The following is an 18,250-nucleotide window of genomic DNA, read 5'->3' on the forward strand; positions in this document are numbered from 1 at the left end:
CAGCTTGCAAATCAAGCTAGAAACCAGTTAGAATACTGCTGAAACAAAACTTGTTATGGCCTTGGAGAGAAATAATCAGTTAGAGAGGGACCTGGTCTGTGTCAAAGAAGAACTGAACAAATCTCCCAAGTGGACCAACTCCTCAAAATTCATTGCAAAGCTTACCAGTCAAGGTCAAAATGATAGGAAGGGGTTAGGAAATTCAAGCAAAAGTCCTTCTTACAATCTCCATGGCAAAGATGTGTCCATGTCTGATAGTTTGTTGTGTCTCCATTGTGGTCGCGATGGTCACTTAAAGAAGGATTGTCCAGCTTGGAAAAGGACCCAAGATAAACTCTCAAAATATTCTAAGTAGAGTAACACGAAGAAGAAGGGACCTGGTCAACAGAGCAACAAGCAAACGAAGAGACCTGGTCAACAGAAGAACTGACAGAAGAAGGGACCTGGTCATGCTCCTGTTCCTACGTTGAAAAAAATCAATTTGCCTCACTGGACAAAGAATTCTCTTATCACTCCTTTATCTGCTTACTGGGAACTCCAACTAAAGTGGGTTCCCAAGGCTAACAAGTGATATGGTATTCTTGTGAGAAGAAGTAGCAGCAGTCAGCGTTGATTCATGAATTGCGGATGCTCAAGGCACGTGACTGGGAAACTAAAAACTTCTTCTCTCTCAAGGCACTTCAAGGTGGAGGTGTCTCATTTGGCGATGGCAGAAAAGTCTCACTTGCCTTAGTGCTCAAAGTGAGAATGCTGAGATGACAAAGGTTATGACGATGAAGTTGTGACGATGGTGTTGAAGAGAAGCAGATCAGACCATCCTTCAGCAATCTCAAAGAAGCTGATGCAGATGATGAACCTAATGAGGGACCTGGTCCGTGGATTACGAAAGCTGAAATTTTCAAATGATAAAGTCTGTGATGCCTGTGCAAGAGGGAAACTAACACGATCATCCTTCAATGCTAAGATGGGAGTGAGCTCAACCAGACCTTTGGAGCTTCTNAGGATTCTTTTATCACTCCTTTATCTGCTTACTGGGAACTCCAACTAAAGTGGGTTCCCAAGGCTAACAAGTGATATGGTATTCTTGTGAGAAGAAGTAGCCGCAGTCAGCGTTGATTCATGAATTGCGGATGCTCAAGGCACGTGACTGGGAAACTAAAAACTTCTTCTCTCTCAAGGCACTTCAAGGTGGAGGTGTCTCATTTGGCGATGGCAGAAAAGTCTCACTTGACTTAGTGCTCAAAGTGAGAATGCTGAGATGACAAAGGTTATGACGATGAGGTTGTGACGATGGTGTTGAAGAGAAGTAAATCAGACCATCCTTCAGCAATCTCAAAGAAGCTGATGCAGATGATGAACCTAATGAGGGACCTGGTCCGTGGATTACGAAAGCTGAAATTTTCAAATGATAAAGTCTGTGATGCCTGTGCAAGAGGGAAACTAACACGATCATCCTTCAATGCTAAGATGGGAGTGAGCTCAACCAGACCTTTGGAGCTTCTCCACATGGATCTGTGTCGACCTATCGGAATTCAAAGCAGAGGAGGTAAGAAGTATATTCTTGTAGTTGTTGATGATTTCTCCAGGTACACTTGGAATATATTTCTGAAAAAAAAAGACGAGACTTTTGGAATTCTGATCACCTTTGCCAAAGCTATTCAATTGAAGGTCAACTCCAAAATTGCTAGTATCCGGTTTGATCATGGCACAGAGTTTGAATACTCTCATCTTGAAAGTTTTTGTGCTGAAAATGGAATCAATCACAACTTCTCTGCACCAAGAACTCCTCAGAAAAATGAAGTGGTTGATATTGCAAGAACTATGCTAATTGACTCGGGGCTTGCTATGAACTTCTGGGCAGAAGCTTTCAACACAACATGTTATGTCACAAATAGGTGCCTTATCAGGTCTATGTTGAAGAAGACTCCTTATGAATTGCTGAACAACAGAAAGCCTTTAATTGCCCACCTTAAGCCATTTGGGTGCAAATGTTTTGTACTAAATAATGGAAAGGATGATCGGGGTGAGTTTGATGCCATGAGTGATGAAGGTGTGCTTGTGGGATACTCCTTCACTAGCAAAGCATACATAATGTTCAACAAAAGAACTATTTGTGTTGAAGAGAGCATTCATGTGACATTTGATAAATCTGAGAAAAATAATGATCACATAGGAGACAATTAGATTGAGGAGCTGATCAAGGAAAGATAAGACAAGGACAACCTAAACCCTGGAAACAAACAGATCACAAAAGAAATTGCTACAGATCTCACAGGAGTACCTAGTCCCTCTGATACTACCCAGAAGGTTCCATCTTAAAATCATGAAGTTGATGATGCTGAAATTGAAGAAGAGTCGATCAGAAAGTCTGAATGGAAACATCAATTCTCACATCTATTGGACAATCTCATCTCTCCAATTGACTCTGGAATTCAAACTAGATCCAGGAAAAGAAATCTAGTTGCATATTCAGCCTTTATGTCATCCATAGAACATCAAGGAAGCTTTGAAGGATGTAGAATGGGTAACTTCAATGCATGAGGAGCTTCATCAGTTTGAGAGAAGCAAAATGTGGCACCTGGTCCCCAGACCACTCGACAGAACCATTATTGGGACCAGATGGGTCTTTAGAAACAAACTTGATGAGCATGGGATCATTACTAGAATAAGTCAAGACTGGTAGTACAGGGCTACAAATAAGAAGAAGGGATTGATTATGATGAGACCTTTGCTCCTGTAGCTAGAATAAAAGCCATCAGAATCTTGATTGTGTTTGCTGCTCACATGGAGTTCAAGATTTTTCATATGGATGTCAAGAGTGTCTTCTTGAATGGGAATCTGAAGGAAGAAGTGTATGTCAAACAGCCCCCCGGCTTTGAAGATGCAGAATTGCCAAATCATGTGCTGAAGTTAGACAAGGCTCTATATGGGTTGAAACAAGCTCCCGGAGTTTGGTATGAACGCTTGTCAAAATTCCTTCTTGCAAGTGGATTCAAAAGAGGTAAAATTGATAATACACTATTTTTGAAATCCAGAGGAAAGGAGTTGTTGATTGTGCAGGTTTATGTGGATGATATCATCTTTGGAGCCATTACAGATTTACTTTGCAAGGAATTCGCTGATCTGATGAGTAGTGAGTTTAAAATGAGCATGATGGGAGAACTCACTTTCTTCGTAGGCTTGCAGATCAAACAAACCTCTCAAGGCATTTAAATATGCCAAGAGAAGTATATCAAAGAGCTGCTTAAGAAATTTAATCTTTTTGAGGCGAAGGTGCTGGATACTCCTATGACCACAAGTGTGAAACTTAATATAAATGAAGATGGTGTGGAGGTAAATCAAACCATGTATAGGGGAATCATATGATCACTTCTGTACTTTAGTGCAAGCAGGCCAGACATAGTGTTTAGCGTAGGGATGTGTGCAAGGTTTCAAGCAGCACCAAAGGAGTCTCACTTGAAGGCAGCCAAACGTATCCTAAGATACTTGAAGGGAACTAAGGACCTGGTCCTCTTTTACCCTACTGGTGACTCTTTTGATCTTATAGGTTATGTTGATGCTGATTATGCAGGTTTTCTGGTTGATCGAAAAAGTACATTAGGCATGGCACATTTCCTGGGATCAACTTTGATTTCATGGGGAACCAAGAAGTAGAATTTCGTGGAAATTGTCTACTGCAGAGGCAGGGTATGTGGCTGTTGCATCATGTTGTGCACAACTACTGTGGATTAAGCAACACCTGGTCGATTTTGGTGTACTCACAGACACTATTCCTCTAATTTGTGATAACACTAGTGCCATGAACATGGCCAAAAATCCTATCCAGCACAAGAGGACAAAGCACATAGACGTGAGGCATCATTTTCTAAGGGACAATGTTGAAAAGCAAAACGTAGTGATGAAGTACTGCAAAACTGAAGATCAGCTGGCTGATATCTTTACAAATCCCTTGAGTAAAAAATGTTTCATTAAAAACAAGATGAGATTGGGGATAAACAAGATTACTTGATTTCTTGACAAGTTTGCACAAAAATCTTCTTTTTGGTTATGCTACGGAGGACAGGTATCTATACTTGTTTTAATGCTTGTCACTTAAGAATTCACTTTGGTACCTTAAATGCAGGTATACACTTATGGTGAGTTTAGCTGAAGGGAAGATCTAACCATACAGGCAGGGTCACAAACTGAAAAGGGGACCTGGTCCTCATGAGGTTAGTATCACTTATGCTACACTGTCTGTATGTAAACATCACTGCCACGTGTCTATCGCCTATTTATCGCGTCAGTTTCAAATGTCTTTTCGTTTTTAAACCAAAGGTTGCTACTGTTGGGGACCTGATGTCTTTTTGGTTTTATATACTACTTCTCTTAGTGAATCAAATTGCAAAATCTCTTCAAACAATTCTTGTTGAAATTCACTAATCCCCTCTCCAAAGATTTTCTCTCTTTCTCTCAAAATGCCTAACTCTAATTCTTCTTCTAAGATCCCTATCTCTCAAAAAGTTGAAAACCCTACTTTCAACTTCTCCTTTCCTACTCTAGAAGGCTGCAAAGAAATCTCCTGTGAGAAGGGGCAAAATTAAAAAACAGGTGGCTGAAAAATGAAAACCCGTAAATGGACCAGGTCCTAGGGTTCAAAAACAAAGTGAAGAAAAGGAAATGTCAAGGGAAATCGCATAGCGGAGATGAAAAAGCAAAAGGTGCTGAACGGAAGAGTCCTTGATCCAGAAATACTCGCTGTTTCTGGTATGTCAAACCTTTATGATGTTGTTTCCTTGCAAGAGTGGAGTCATTTGTTCTAACCACCTGCTCCGTATCTTCATGAACCTGAAGTGCGAGAATTTAATTATAAGATGGAATTGTTAGAGGATAGGGGGGTCAAGACTACTGTTCAGGATATTGAAATACTTCTAGTTGTAGAGACACTTGGTATCATTCTGGGTGTGCCAGTAAAGGGGGTGAGGTCCATTGAAGGGTGTAAACCCTCTAGTGAGTTCTCTACAAGGGCCATCAAGCGTGGAGATATCAAACGTGTTGGGATTCCTTACGGGTATTTGCTGAACTACGTGTTTAACTACTTTGAGGTACCGGTGGGACGAGGAGTTCCTGGTACCATCAAACAGATGTTCACTGCAATCACCCTGTTGGAGTGTGAGTGTGTGGAAGGTAAGACTAAGGGAATGTCAATGGTGGCAGATGTCCTGGAACAACAAACATCTTTCAAATGTGAAGTGACTGATCTTACTGCAATTCTGAATGATAAAGAGGTGGAAATTGTAACGCTGAAGGCAAAATTGCAGAAATATGTCTCAGGAGGACCTGGTACTAGTGATGGAAATGAGAAGGTGTTACAAAAGTTGAAGGATGAAAATGAGGTTGTTGAAGGCTCATGAGGATGCAAATAAGCGTCTGTCTCTGTTTATGCGCACCTTCAATCCCTTTCCCCCTCCGTCCTAAAAGTGTCTTGTTTCCCTAGTTTCCCTCTTTGTTCTTCAATTTTGATTAAAACTCTTGTGGGTTTATGTTTTGTTGACTGACTACGGTGGTCAGTATCTATGATCTAATGCTATTTATGTTTCTTCACTGTTCATGTGTGGCTTAATATTCTCTTTATGCTTACATACACATGTTCTGTGTGGCCTAAGGCTCTGAATTCTTTTTTATTAACATTTTAACTTGCATATGTTTACTGCTTTGCCTTTTCAATGATGTCAAAAGGGGGAAGTTTGGTGCAATTGGCCAAGGATTAAGGGGGAACTGATATTAAGTTTGGTGCAATTAGGGGAACTGGATGCTGTGAACTGACTGAACTAATAGGATGGACTGACTGTTGCGTTGTTGTCTTAAGGGGGAACTGATATTGAGGGGGAACTGATATCAGTAAGGAGGAACTAATAGGATGGCCACTCTAATTAGTTGCTGATGTATGCTTCTATAACTGGCCAATTGAGCAATTGATTTTTGAATGAATGCCTACTCACTCGAGTGAGGAGTAGTTTATGCAGGTTGTTTGTCATCATCAAAAAGGGGGAAATTGATAAGAGCTTATGCCCTTTGGTGTTTTGAAGATCTTCTCACAAGTGCAGAGACCTGGTCCTTTGCAGAGTATGAATCTCGTCCAGTGTCAATATGTTGAACAACTATAAAAGTTGTCTGCATCAGAAAGTTGGTGAAGCTGCAGAGTACTTCACAAATCAGAAGCGACGAGGTTGTTTGTTCAATTAAGGGGGAAACACCAGTTATTGAATGAATGTTTGTTCACTCACGTGAGGAGTTATGCAGGTTGTTTGTCATCATCAGAAAGGGGGAAATTGATAAGTGTTTATGTTCCTAGATGTTTTGATGATCTCCTCACAAGTGCAGGGACCTGGTCCTCTGCAGAGTATGAATACTCGTCCACTGGTCAAAGTACTGTAAAACTGGAAAGTTGTCTGCGTCAGAAAGTTGGTAAAGCTGCAGAGTACTCCACCAATCAGAAGCGACGAGGTTGTTTGTTCATTGGATAATAAGTTTTCATGTCTAAATATATCCAAGGAAAAACAACAAACTAATTCAGTCATTCAAAAGGAGAGAGCCAACACGTATTCTCAAGAACTTACTAAGAGAAGTTTGCAAGGGACCTGGTCCCTGGAAGACTGCGATGTGAAAGGACAGCACGACAGTTGTCAGAAAAGCTGGCACTTCTATGTGGTAGGTGCACGTCCTTCCAGAGAGGCAGGCTCTTAGCCAATGGGCGGTCCCAAGGAGTTTGTGTTCATTTTGATATAATCTCTCAACACAAAACACAAACTCAAGATTTTGGCAAACAAAAACTCACAAGCTTAAAAGGAAAAAGCCATCTTTAAGGTAGAACAATACTCACACTCAACAAAAGGATCTGATAAAGGGTTGAAGCATCTTTGTTGAGTTTGAGTTTTGTGTCTATCATTTTATAGGTTTTGCATCTTAAAACTTCTCAAGTATACAAGCAAAGACCATTTTGGTAAAGTATTCTCCAGCAAGCACAACAACAAACTGATCAAGCTGCAACCATCCGAGTGTGTCTTAGGAGTTATACTTTCGTGCGTAGATTGTAAATATGTTCCTAGTCTATAAAGGATTCAGATCTTGTTTCGGTTTCTAAATGTCTAAATCGTCTAGAGTTAGGTGGTTTAGTGGGCGGTGTTGTATCCGTTTAGAAAAATCTATATTGATTGGTAAGGGTTAGTATAGTGGGCAGTGTTGTATCTGCTCTGGCTCAGCTAAGTGATATGAGATATTGCTTAGTGTGGAGATTAGCAGGCAAATCTCATTTTGTAAACTGTCTTTTACTTTTGCTTGGAGAAGATTAGTGAAAGCAGTTTGAAAAGTCCTGGCAGGACAGGTCGTGGTTTTACTCCCTTGAGTAAGGAAGTTTCCACGTAAAACACTTGTGCAGATCTTACTTTCAGCTGTTTATTTCTGTATATTTTTAGTTACTGTTCTTGCTGAGACAAGGGACCTGGTCCCTGACTGACAGTGGACGGATACATTCCATCAATACCTTTTGTCCACAACGATCCTCTTGGCTTTGTTTTTATAACTACCCACCAATCAGCTTTATCTCCTTTGTTATCAGGATGACTTACATAATAAACTTGAGTTATTGTTTGCGGAAAGATAAAAGGGTCAAATTTAGAATATCTTCCCCTTTTTCGAACTTCGACAATACCAAAATGGATATCAACTTTCATGCCATGTTTAGAGGTATCAAACCAATCAAAGTAAAATAAAACTAACTTCATAAATGGTGCCATTGGCCATTCTAATTAGATAATTTCCTTAAGAACACCATAGAATTCACTTATGGTACCATCTTGTCCAGTACCACTGACACACACCCCACTGTTATATGTACTTTTTCCTTCACCGCAAGAAGCAGTGTGAAATTTGTATCCATTCGCGAAATAAACAGACCAAGACCGTGCCTGTCTTAATGGTCCCATTACTAAAATTTGCAAATAAGAATCTTGTGAGATCTCTTGTGGATTACTATTCACCTATCAAACAGAGAAATTTTATCAGATATACATTTCAAATGATATATTCTTTATTCACAACTGATTATATTAATTCATACATATTCCTTGAACCATCGTGGAAAGTCAGCTTCAATTTGTTTATCAATGATATCATAAGTAAGATCATTGTAAGTATCTCTCCAGGCTTTTTCATACAAACTGCACTCAGTTAAATTAATAAATTAATTTCAGCCCAAATATAATAATCATGTGTACACTATGGTGGGTACTTACTTGAGAAAAGGCTTAACCTCATCGCAATTAATAAGAACATGCAACTGTGCTGCAACAACTTCTTTATCATCTAGCCACCGAATATTGCCTTTTTTCTTGCCATAACTTCGTCCAGAAAGATTAAATACTGATAGAGTTGGTTGAGTAGCATTTTTTTTGATTAAATCATCATTGCGATCAACTCTATTATTGCTAGATAGGACATGCGATTCAAAATCATGGAAAGCAAAGTATGAGATTTCTTGAGCCAAATACGCTTGGCAAATAGATCCTTCAACTCTAGATTTGTTTTTGATAGTCTTCTTTATTTTGTTTAGGAACCTGCAATCAAATTATGAAATAAATAAATTATGTAATAAAATGATGAGAAAAATAATAAATTCTTAAAATAAATTGGTATACCTTTCAAATGGATACATCCATCGGTATTGAATAGGACCACAAACCCTTGTTTCATAAGGCAAATGAATCATTAAGTGCTCCATTGAATCAAAAAGACCGGGTGGAAATATACGTTGCAATTTACACAAGATTAATGGAATGTTTTTTTCCATTTGCCTTAAATGATCCTCCTTCAATACTATTGAGCACAAGTCTTTAAAGAATAGACTGAGTTCGGTTAGTGGCTTCCAAATTGGTTTTGGAAGTGCACTAAAAGCTACTGGAATAAGACATTGCATAAAAATGTGGCAGTCGTGACTTTTCATTCCAAATAACTTTAAATGTTTCTTATCAACACATTTACCAAAATTAGAAGCATATCCATCAGGCATTTTTAGCTCATGAACCCACTCGCATACATCTTTCTTTTGGTCGTCATTTAAGGTAAACTTTGCTTTTGGTTTAATCCATCTCCCATCAGCATTCTGTTGCAAGTGTAAATCACTTCGACGACAATATTCTTTCAAGTCCATTTTCGCCTTCTCATTATCTTTTGTTCTCTCATTGTTATCCATGACTGTATGGAAATTATTGTCAAAGTCATTCTTTTCTATATGCATTACATCAAGATTGTGGCGAACTAGATTGATCTTCTAATATGCCAGATCCCAAAAAATACTTCTTTTGGTCCAATTATGTGATTTTCCATAATTGTAAAAGTTGCGAAGACCAGATTCAGTAATCTTAGGAAATCCTTTAATTTTTTTTTCCACACTTGTTCTCCAGTTAACCTGGGAGGAGGTCTAGACTTTTCCTCTCTTCCTTTATAAAAAGCATTTTTGTTTCTTCTAAATTCATGATTAAGAGGCAAGAATTGCCGGTAACAATCAAACCAAGAAACTTTTCTTCCATTTTTCAAACTGAAAGTTTTTGTTTCATCCATACAAATTGGGCAAGCTAATTTACCTGTTGTACTCCATCCCGACAGCATGCCATAAGCAGGAAAATTATTAATTGTCCACATCAATACTGCTCGCATAAGAAAATTCTATTTCTTGGACATGTCATAAGTGATTGCACCATCCTTCCATAACTATTGTAATTCATCTATTAACGGTTGAAGATACACATCAATTTTCTTTTTGGGATTATGAGGACCTGGAATAATCAATGTTAAGAACATATATGGGACAGTCATACAAAGATCAGGAGGAAGATTGTACGGTGTAACAATCACTGGCCAACAAGAGTATGATGATCCTGATTGGCCAAAAGGAGTAAAACCATCAGAATAAAGACCAAGCCTAACATTTCTAGGCTCTACAGCAAAGTCTGGATAAGCTCGATCAAATTTTTTCCATGATTCTCCATCTTAAGGGTGGCATAACACACCTTCTTCCTTGTGATTTTCATAGTGCCACCTCATGTGTTCAGCAGATCTTTTAGAAGCATATAACCGTTGAAGTCTAGGAATAAGTGGCAGGTAATTGTCTTGTGTGGAATCTTTTTCTTACCCTTCTTGCCCACACATTTTTTATAACGAGGTTCTTTACAAAACCTACATTCTGTCATCTCTTTATCAGCCTTGTAATATAGCATATATCCATTAACACAACAATCAATTTTTTTGCTAGTTAGACCAAGCCCCGACGCTAGCTTCTTCGCTCAGTAGTAATCAAGAGGTATCTTATTATATGGAGAGCTTGTCTCCTTCATTAATTGAGCCATTACATTAAAACAACTATGAGACATATTGTATTCAAATTTAATACTCATCATTCTAACAACCACAGACAACTCTGAATATTCGCATCCGTGCCATAAGGGATTCTAAGCTTAATTCAACATTTTGTAAAATCTGCTAGCACTTATATTCGGAGACTCTTCTACATTGGGTTCAACTTGATAACTAACTTCTACAAAAGCAGCAGCATCAATCATACCTACGTGTTCACAGTTTTTTTCTAGAATGTTACATTGACTGCTTGAGGGCATGTCAAAGTCACATTCTTAATGATTACTTGAATCACCAGAATAGATATGTTCATTCAAATTAATTAAAGGGGCTTCCTCTCCATGTGACGTCCAGTACCAATATCTTGATGTGAATCGTTTTTGAAAAGCATGCACATTAACTTCATCGGGTGTCAGGTGCTTCATATTTTTACAACGCTTACAAGGACACCTTATAACTTTTTCAGACAAATACTTCCGTTGACTACAAGCAAATTTAATAAATTCATCCATTCCACTTATAAATTCATCAGTATATCCCGCTCGACCGGGGATTAGTCTATTTACCATCCATTTTCGATGATCAAAAATTTTCATTTTCTAAACAAAAAAATAAATATGTTTGTAAACACATAAATAATGAAATTTAGATACTGTATGGTTCAACAATGGTTCAAAAAAGTTTCAGAATAGAGTATATGTGATCAGTGGGTCAAAACTAAACATATAGAATGACATATAAGGGCAAAGAGAAGAGTGGTATTGGCGTGTCTAGCATCACCATGATGTAGTCAGAACAAATTTTCTGTAAAATGGGATTTTACTAAAACAAAGAGGAAAGCACACATAGTAGAATATAAACTGAAACAAAATGTGAAGGAAATCATTACTTAAAAGAACCAGTCGTGAATACATTACATGCCCATAAGAAAGGAAAAGAAAAAAAGAAGCATTTCATACACTTTTTAATCATCTGAATAGAGAGTATATACAGCTAGCACAAATATATTAATATCCTACCTACTGGAATAATCTCCAAAGCATTCTAATATGAGAACACACACAACATACATATGATGTATTAACTGAAGCAGAGGTCAAAAAAGAATGAAATCGTAAGCTAATTCTTATAGATGTGTCAACTGAATACTTTTGACCTTTCGCATTCTACTCATGGTCCAACAGACAACTTGGTTAGAAAACGGAATATAATCACAAAATGGCTTGGGTTGAATTAACTGAATTTTGGGTTGTTCCATCAAGTAAAGGAAACAGAATGAGGAACATGATTCAACATCAAGCAATCACATCACTAACAATTGGAATATAATCACAAAATGGCTCAACAAAACTTGATTTAAACAGAAAGAACGAAGCATCTTCGTCACTCTAAGCAAAAGCACCCACATTGAAGGTATCCTGCAGACGCTTGGATACCTCAACCATCCCAGAAAACAGAAGCCCAAACTGCTCCACTGGTTGTTTTATGCCAGAATAAAATCAAGACTTACCAGATTTTAGTGAATCAGTTCCACATGATCTCTGCGGGGACCTTTTTCAGAAATCAAACTACAAGAACAGAAACTGAAAGGTGCAAAGTGCTCATGCTTTTCCACTCTCTTTCGTACAGTTCAGAATAACTGATGAATTGAGCAAGGGGAAAAACTGATGAACATATAAAGAAAAGATGACAGCAAGCTATACTAAGTTTAAAGATTATGAATATATTCATACTTCTAATTTTAGCTCTCTCTCAGATTGTACTTGACTCTACTACTCATTTGCAGTTATCCTTAAGTGGTTAACATATAATTCATGTGTTGATTCCTCTCTAATAAAGTATGAACTATGAACAATAATAGACCAAATAAAGTATGAACTATGAATATATTTGTACTTCTAAGTTAAAGTATATAAGGCAAAAGTTGAAGGACTTGAAGCCACACTTAAAATTGCTAAACAATAATAATTACAGAGGAGCCACAGAGAAGACCCAACTCATCAGACACTATTTAAACGTAATACAGTCCAGCAGCTACAAGTGACCAAATTAAAGGAGCAGCCACAAGTGACCTAATTAAAGGAGCAGTTGAGTTAAAGTAATAGTCGAGATGCTAGAACGAACATCATTTGTAGGATATTAAAATTCAATAATCTATAGAGAAGAAACATAATAAGGACATGCACTCATCTTCTCCAATATTGGTGGCAAGTTTACCCACCAACCAGCATCTATATGTATGGGTGTAGGCTGTAGCAATCTATTTGATGATTACCTGAAGTGTGCACAGTTGATCCAAACACCGCTATCATAAACAAAAAACTAACAACATAACAAGCACCTAAGAAGAAATACAACTAATGAAAAAGAAAAATGAGCTAAACTTAACACCGCAACAATCATTGGCCAAGTATTTAAGCGACATATTTGATTTGCAAGAAAATTTCACTCGATTTTCATCCAAACTAAATCAGTAAACAAAACTTTACAGATTAACTTCACAGAGATTGAAATTTGTAGATTAACCTCGATATTTGGGTAGATTGACAAGCAAATCTTCCGGTCCGTAGTGCTTTACTTTGGAAAAATCTACTTAAAGAGAAGCATGAGGTCTGCTTGGAGAGTTTTGAGATGAGCTTGGAGATGAACTTTGGATGAGCTTGGAACTTGGAGCTACACCGATTGGAGCTTTGGAAAATCATATCGTTTCCACCATTGCTTCTGCATGTAAGTTTTGGAGAGAAGCTTTAGTGGGTTTTGGAGAGAAGCTTCAGTGTAAAGTGAATTAGAGAGAAGGAAAATGAGTATAGTGGGTCTGATAATCACTTTACAATTCCTAAAATTTTAATTGAGTTTTTAATTGGTCTATTATCCAAAAATAAATAAAAATATAAGTGTAAAAAATTCTAATCATCTAAAAGATATATAACTTACTAATTATTTTTGGAATTAGTAATTTAGGAATGTCTAGGTAAATTATTGCTCATTCCTAAATTCCCAATTATTTCTCATTCCTAAATTTTGGTCTAATAATTCCGAAATTCCCAATTATTTCTCAAGGTAATAAAATGTCTAGGTAAATCCCCATAAATAATTTTTTAGACAATCTGGAATTTTCCTACAGATTAAAAGGATTTTTTAAAAAAAAATTGGTCCATGTACCTAGGTATTTAGCTAGAGATATTGTTCCTGCGGATATATTTCCCTAGGAAATTTTGCAGGAACTAATTTAGTGCAAAATGGTATCAACTTTAGCTGCGAAATTTGTTGGGAATATAAGTTTCACAGGTAATATATTCTAATATTGAAGAATTTAAAATTATCGCAAGAAAATTTGCAAGTATTACTTGCGAAAATTTCCCCATGTAATTCACATTTTTCTAATAGTGACGGACCAAAATAATTCAACTCTTATACATCAAGGACCATTTTGATCATTTTCTATAGGACCAACAACAACACACGGTAAATAATGAGAATAACAAGAGAACCAAAATAATATCACTAAAATAAACGAATTTTACACTTATATTTTCGAATAAAATATTTAAGAGAGTACTCCATACCAAAGAAAAAGTAATAATAATCAAGCACAACTCACTATAATCACTACTAAAAATTATTGGAATTTCCTAAGGAGGTATATCAAAATGTCTTATTTCATTTTCTTAATTGAAGAAATAATTAGAAAATAAAATAATACGCCCTCTGTCTCAATTTATGTGACTTACTTTCCTTTTTAGTTAGTTCCAAAAAGGATGACACATTTCTATATTAAGTAGCAATTTAACTATAAAATGTATATTTTATCCTTAATAAAATGATTTACAGCCACATAAATTTATCATTCATTTTGAACCACAAATTTTAAAAGTTTTTCTTTCTTTCTTAAACTTCGTGCCGAATCAAAGTACCTCACATAAAATGGGACGGAGGGAGTGAGTACACAAATGAATAATAACCTCAAGTAAAGATTTTCCTCATTACAATTTGATTATGTTTTAGCTCTAAATTTGAAAGAAAATTAATTTACTGTTAGATGAGTAATATTGTTAATATTGATCCAAAATAAAAAGACCATAAGTAAATCAGGTCGTGAATAATCAATCATCGTATTATAAAAATTGAATATGTTCGATCTGTAATCATTAATATTGAAAATAATTTTAATTTGATGAACATGTTTCTCATCAAATTCATCGGTGGAAAATATATGTATTTCTAGCTGTGAATGTCACCCCCATTGACCAAACCCTTTGCTTTTGACGTTTCTCTCTTTCTTATAGGAGGATATCAAAATTTTCTTCCAAGAAAAGAGAAAAATTGACAAAAAAATCTACATCACAATTTTTTCTTTTCCCAAAAGTCTTGCTGCCAAGCATTTTCATTAGTTATTTATTATACGATTCCTCAACTAACAATTCTTATCTCAGAAAGTGACTCAATTTTATTTTGTAGCATTTTTCTTTTGTTTTCCTTTTGGGAGCCACCAAGGGATATATATATTGGATGGAAATAAAATTGATCGATTGATTTGTGAACATTTTGAGTAGCTGGTAATGGCTGATGGACAGTCCCCAGTGAACGTATGCCGTTAGTGGTGTCAGTCAATATGACTGGTAGTTGAGTGGTGGATGTCAATGGTTGTAATAAGAAAATTAAAAGAATCATGAGACCTATAGCGCTTGAACACATAACCTTAAAAATTTTTGCAACTTCTTAACCACTAGAATAAACTTTTCGCTTGTGTCAAGAGATGTTAATAGTCTTATATATATTTATTGAACTAAAATTTGACCTCTTTATACAATATGATTTTCCAGTGAAGGGCTATCGCCTGACACCCATTAGCCAAGGGTGGATCCGCCCCTGTCTAAGTTCATGAGCTGACATATTTGGTTAAGACACAAATTACAAATAGATAAGTATAGGGCCCGTCCACCATCTAGTTTAAGATACAAAAATACACGTAATGCATGCGTCATATGTGAATCTTGTGAATCTTCTACGTCACATGTGCATTCCGTGCGTCACACGAGTATCTCGTGTGTCACACGTGCATCTTATGACAATAAATAAAAGATATATTTTTTTAAATATATATATATATATATATATATATATATATATACGCTTTAATATCCTTTGTATTAAAACATGAAAACAAACTAAATGAATTCAATTGTCAAATCCTTCGAATTCCTCTAGAGAGAAATTAGCATATTTTGAAGATAAATCACATACTAATTAACTTGAAATATATAACAAGAGAAAAAAAAGATAAAAGTACTTCATAATTCAAAAATATTTATTTATTTTGTATAATCTTCCAAAACTTTCACACTTAATAATATAATGTTATTTGACATGCAAGTAGATATGGTTCATTTTGTCCTTTGCACATCACACAATGGCTCAGGTTCGTGCTACAGTAAGTTGGGCAGCGCCAACAATGCCAGAGTGGGGCTTCAACTTACTGATCGGCCGATCAGAAAGTTGAAGTCCTATGCACCCGTCTCTCCCAAATAAGGGGAAACATACAAAAGTAGTTGGAAAAACCAAGAAAGATGTGATTATGTCATTGTGAGGAATTTTCGTGCACCTATGTGATAGGTAATTTATCTCTCTCTGGAAAGAGTACTACTTTGCACTTTAGCAACATGAGAATGCATGTTACTTTTAGGACAATTATCCTCCTGTATCAAGCAATAGATATTAATGGACAGAATGAATAGACTTTTGTGCTTCACATGTTTGACATCCATACCTTAGGTTCATATATATATATATAATGTATACTACATTGATAAGGAAATTAATCGTACATATATCGCTGGCCATTTTCACAATATGCCAAACAAGCAACTATTTTCTTTGCTTCTCATTTGCATCGCGGTGGCTACAGCAGCATCTATAGCTGCTGAGGATGCAACTGTCGTGACGTGCAGCACGGTGTATAGTAGCCTCGAACCATGTCTTGGCTACGTATTAGGTGGTGGATTAAGCGTCCCATCAGAATGTTGCAGTGGGATTAAATCTCTCCACAGAGCTGCACGTACCACAGCTGACCGCCAGTGCTTTTGCAGATGCCTTAAGAACGTTCGTTCAAACGCTACCGAAACTCGAATCAGCCGTGCTTCTAAACTCACTGGAATATGTAAGGTCAATGCCTTTTTCAAGATTAGGCCTGATTTTGATTGCTCTAAGGTCAAATAAGACACTTTCTTCTGAATTTTAATTGTTTAAATTACCTCGTAATCTTTCAATTCATAATGAGATTGAATATGTTTGTGTTTGTGTAATTTCCAAAAAGCTATTGATGTGTATGTGTTTATATATATATATAAACTATAAGCTCACATAGTTTCACTTTTTTGTAAGCGTTGGCCGTTGTTACGTTTAAATAAAACAAGTACTCAAGATATATTAGTCCGAATAATTAAATAAGCAGGTTAATCTAATTTGCTTGTTTATGTTCAGTTCAATTTTATTGGACTAGTTTCATTGATTTGGGTCACGAATAATGAACTCGTGTTAAGTTCAAGATGTCATCTTTCTATGGGTCCAAATGTGTGACGTCAAATGACGTGTCATGCAAGTCAAATAAAAGAGCCAATAAGATAATATCTCATATCAAAATGACATAACATGCCTAGTCAAAATCAAACGTCAAATCAAAATATGTCACGTAATTCATACAAGTGATATATTTTGACCAATCAAATATCGTCATGTCAACTCCAATCTAATTGGCCAAAAGGAGTTTGTCCACACCACAACTCTTTCATTCTATAACTATGAAAATTGTCTTCATAATTCAAAAAAGGGTCGGATATTGATAACAAGAAGCAAGAGAGCTCATGAAGAAAGGTCGTTAATTTTCTCTATATAAGTCAAGATTAGAAGACGTTCGAGATAAGATAATTGTTGGAATGTATGCGTCCACTAGTCTAGATGGGACCAGGTCCTCAGCATAGTTACAATAACAGAAAATAAACAACGTGATGAAAGTAAAGATTGCACAACAACTTTACGTGGAAACCTCCTTGCTCAAGGGAGTAAAACCACGACCTGGCCTACTAGGACTTTTCAAAAACTGCTTTCACTAATTTTCTCAAGCAAAAGTAAAAGCAAGTTTACAAACTGAGATTGGCCTACTAATTCCAACTCTAAGCAATACTTCATATTACTTAGATGAGCCAGAGCAGATACAACACTGCCCACTAAGCTATCACCCTTAGATAACTTAGACTTTGCTAAGCGGATACCACACCGCCCACTAAATCAACTAGCTCCTAGATGATTTAGAATTTGACTAAGCAGCAAACAATGCTACCCACTAAATCAGTTAGCCTCAACTGACTTAGACTTTTACAACGAACACAAGAATCTGAATCCTTTATAGATTAAGAACATATTTACAATATAAGCACAGAAGTAAAACTCCTAAGACACACTCTGACGATTGCAGCTCGATCAGGTCGTTGTTGTGCTTGCCTGAGAATACTTCACCAAGATAGTCTTTGCTTGTATACTTGAGAATTTTCAAGATGCAAAAACCTATAAAATGATAGACACAAAACTCAAACTCAACAGAGATGCTTCAACACTTTATCATATCCTTTTGTTGAGTGTGAGTATTGTTCTACCTTAAAGATGGCTTTTTTCTTTTTAAGCTTGTGAATTTTTATTTGCCAAAATCTTGAGTTTATGTTTTGTTGGAAGAGACTATATTAAAATGAACACAAACTACTTGGAACCGCCCATTGGCTGAGAGTCTGTTGTTTAGAAAAGTTGTGCACCTACCACATCAGAAGTGGCAGCTTTTCTGACAACTGTCTTGTCGTCCTTTCACATCGCA

At 36.5% G+C, this 18,250-nt stretch overlaps 3 protein-coding genes across 3 annotated transcripts in view; 1 reads left to right on the plus strand and 2 right to left on the minus strand.

The window, feature by feature from the left end:
- LOC125841724 (3-ketoacyl-CoA synthase 11-like) overlaps window positions 1-18,250 on the minus strand; it is a 303,969-nt gene that overhangs the window by 182,898 nt on the left and 102,821 nt on the right. The window lies entirely within an intron of this gene.
- On the minus strand, window positions 7,788-9,254 carry LOC125842996 (uncharacterized). Its single transcript, XM_049522256.1, has 4 exons — window positions 8,676-9,254; window positions 8,274-8,594; window positions 8,099-8,198; window positions 7,788-8,018 (listed from the first exon to the last, which is right to left on the minus strand). Exons 1-4 carry the CDS (start codon window positions 9,227-9,229, stop codon window positions 7,788-7,790), a joined length of 1,206 nt encoding a protein of 401 aa, XP_049378213.1. The 5' UTR covers window positions 9,230-9,254.
- Window positions 16,240-16,605, plus strand: LOC125841742 (non-specific lipid-transfer protein 1-like). Its single transcript, XM_049520919.1, has one exon. The coding sequence runs from the start codon at window positions 16,240-16,242 to the stop codon at window positions 16,603-16,605; it is 366 nt and encodes a 121-aa protein (XP_049376876.1).

Source organism: Solanum stenotomum, chromosome 10 (assembly GCF_019186545.1).
Source record: "Solanum stenotomum isolate F172 chromosome 10, ASM1918654v1, whole genome shotgun sequence".
NCBI lineage: Eukaryota > Viridiplantae > Streptophyta > Magnoliopsida > Solanales > Solanaceae > Solanum > Solanum stenotomum.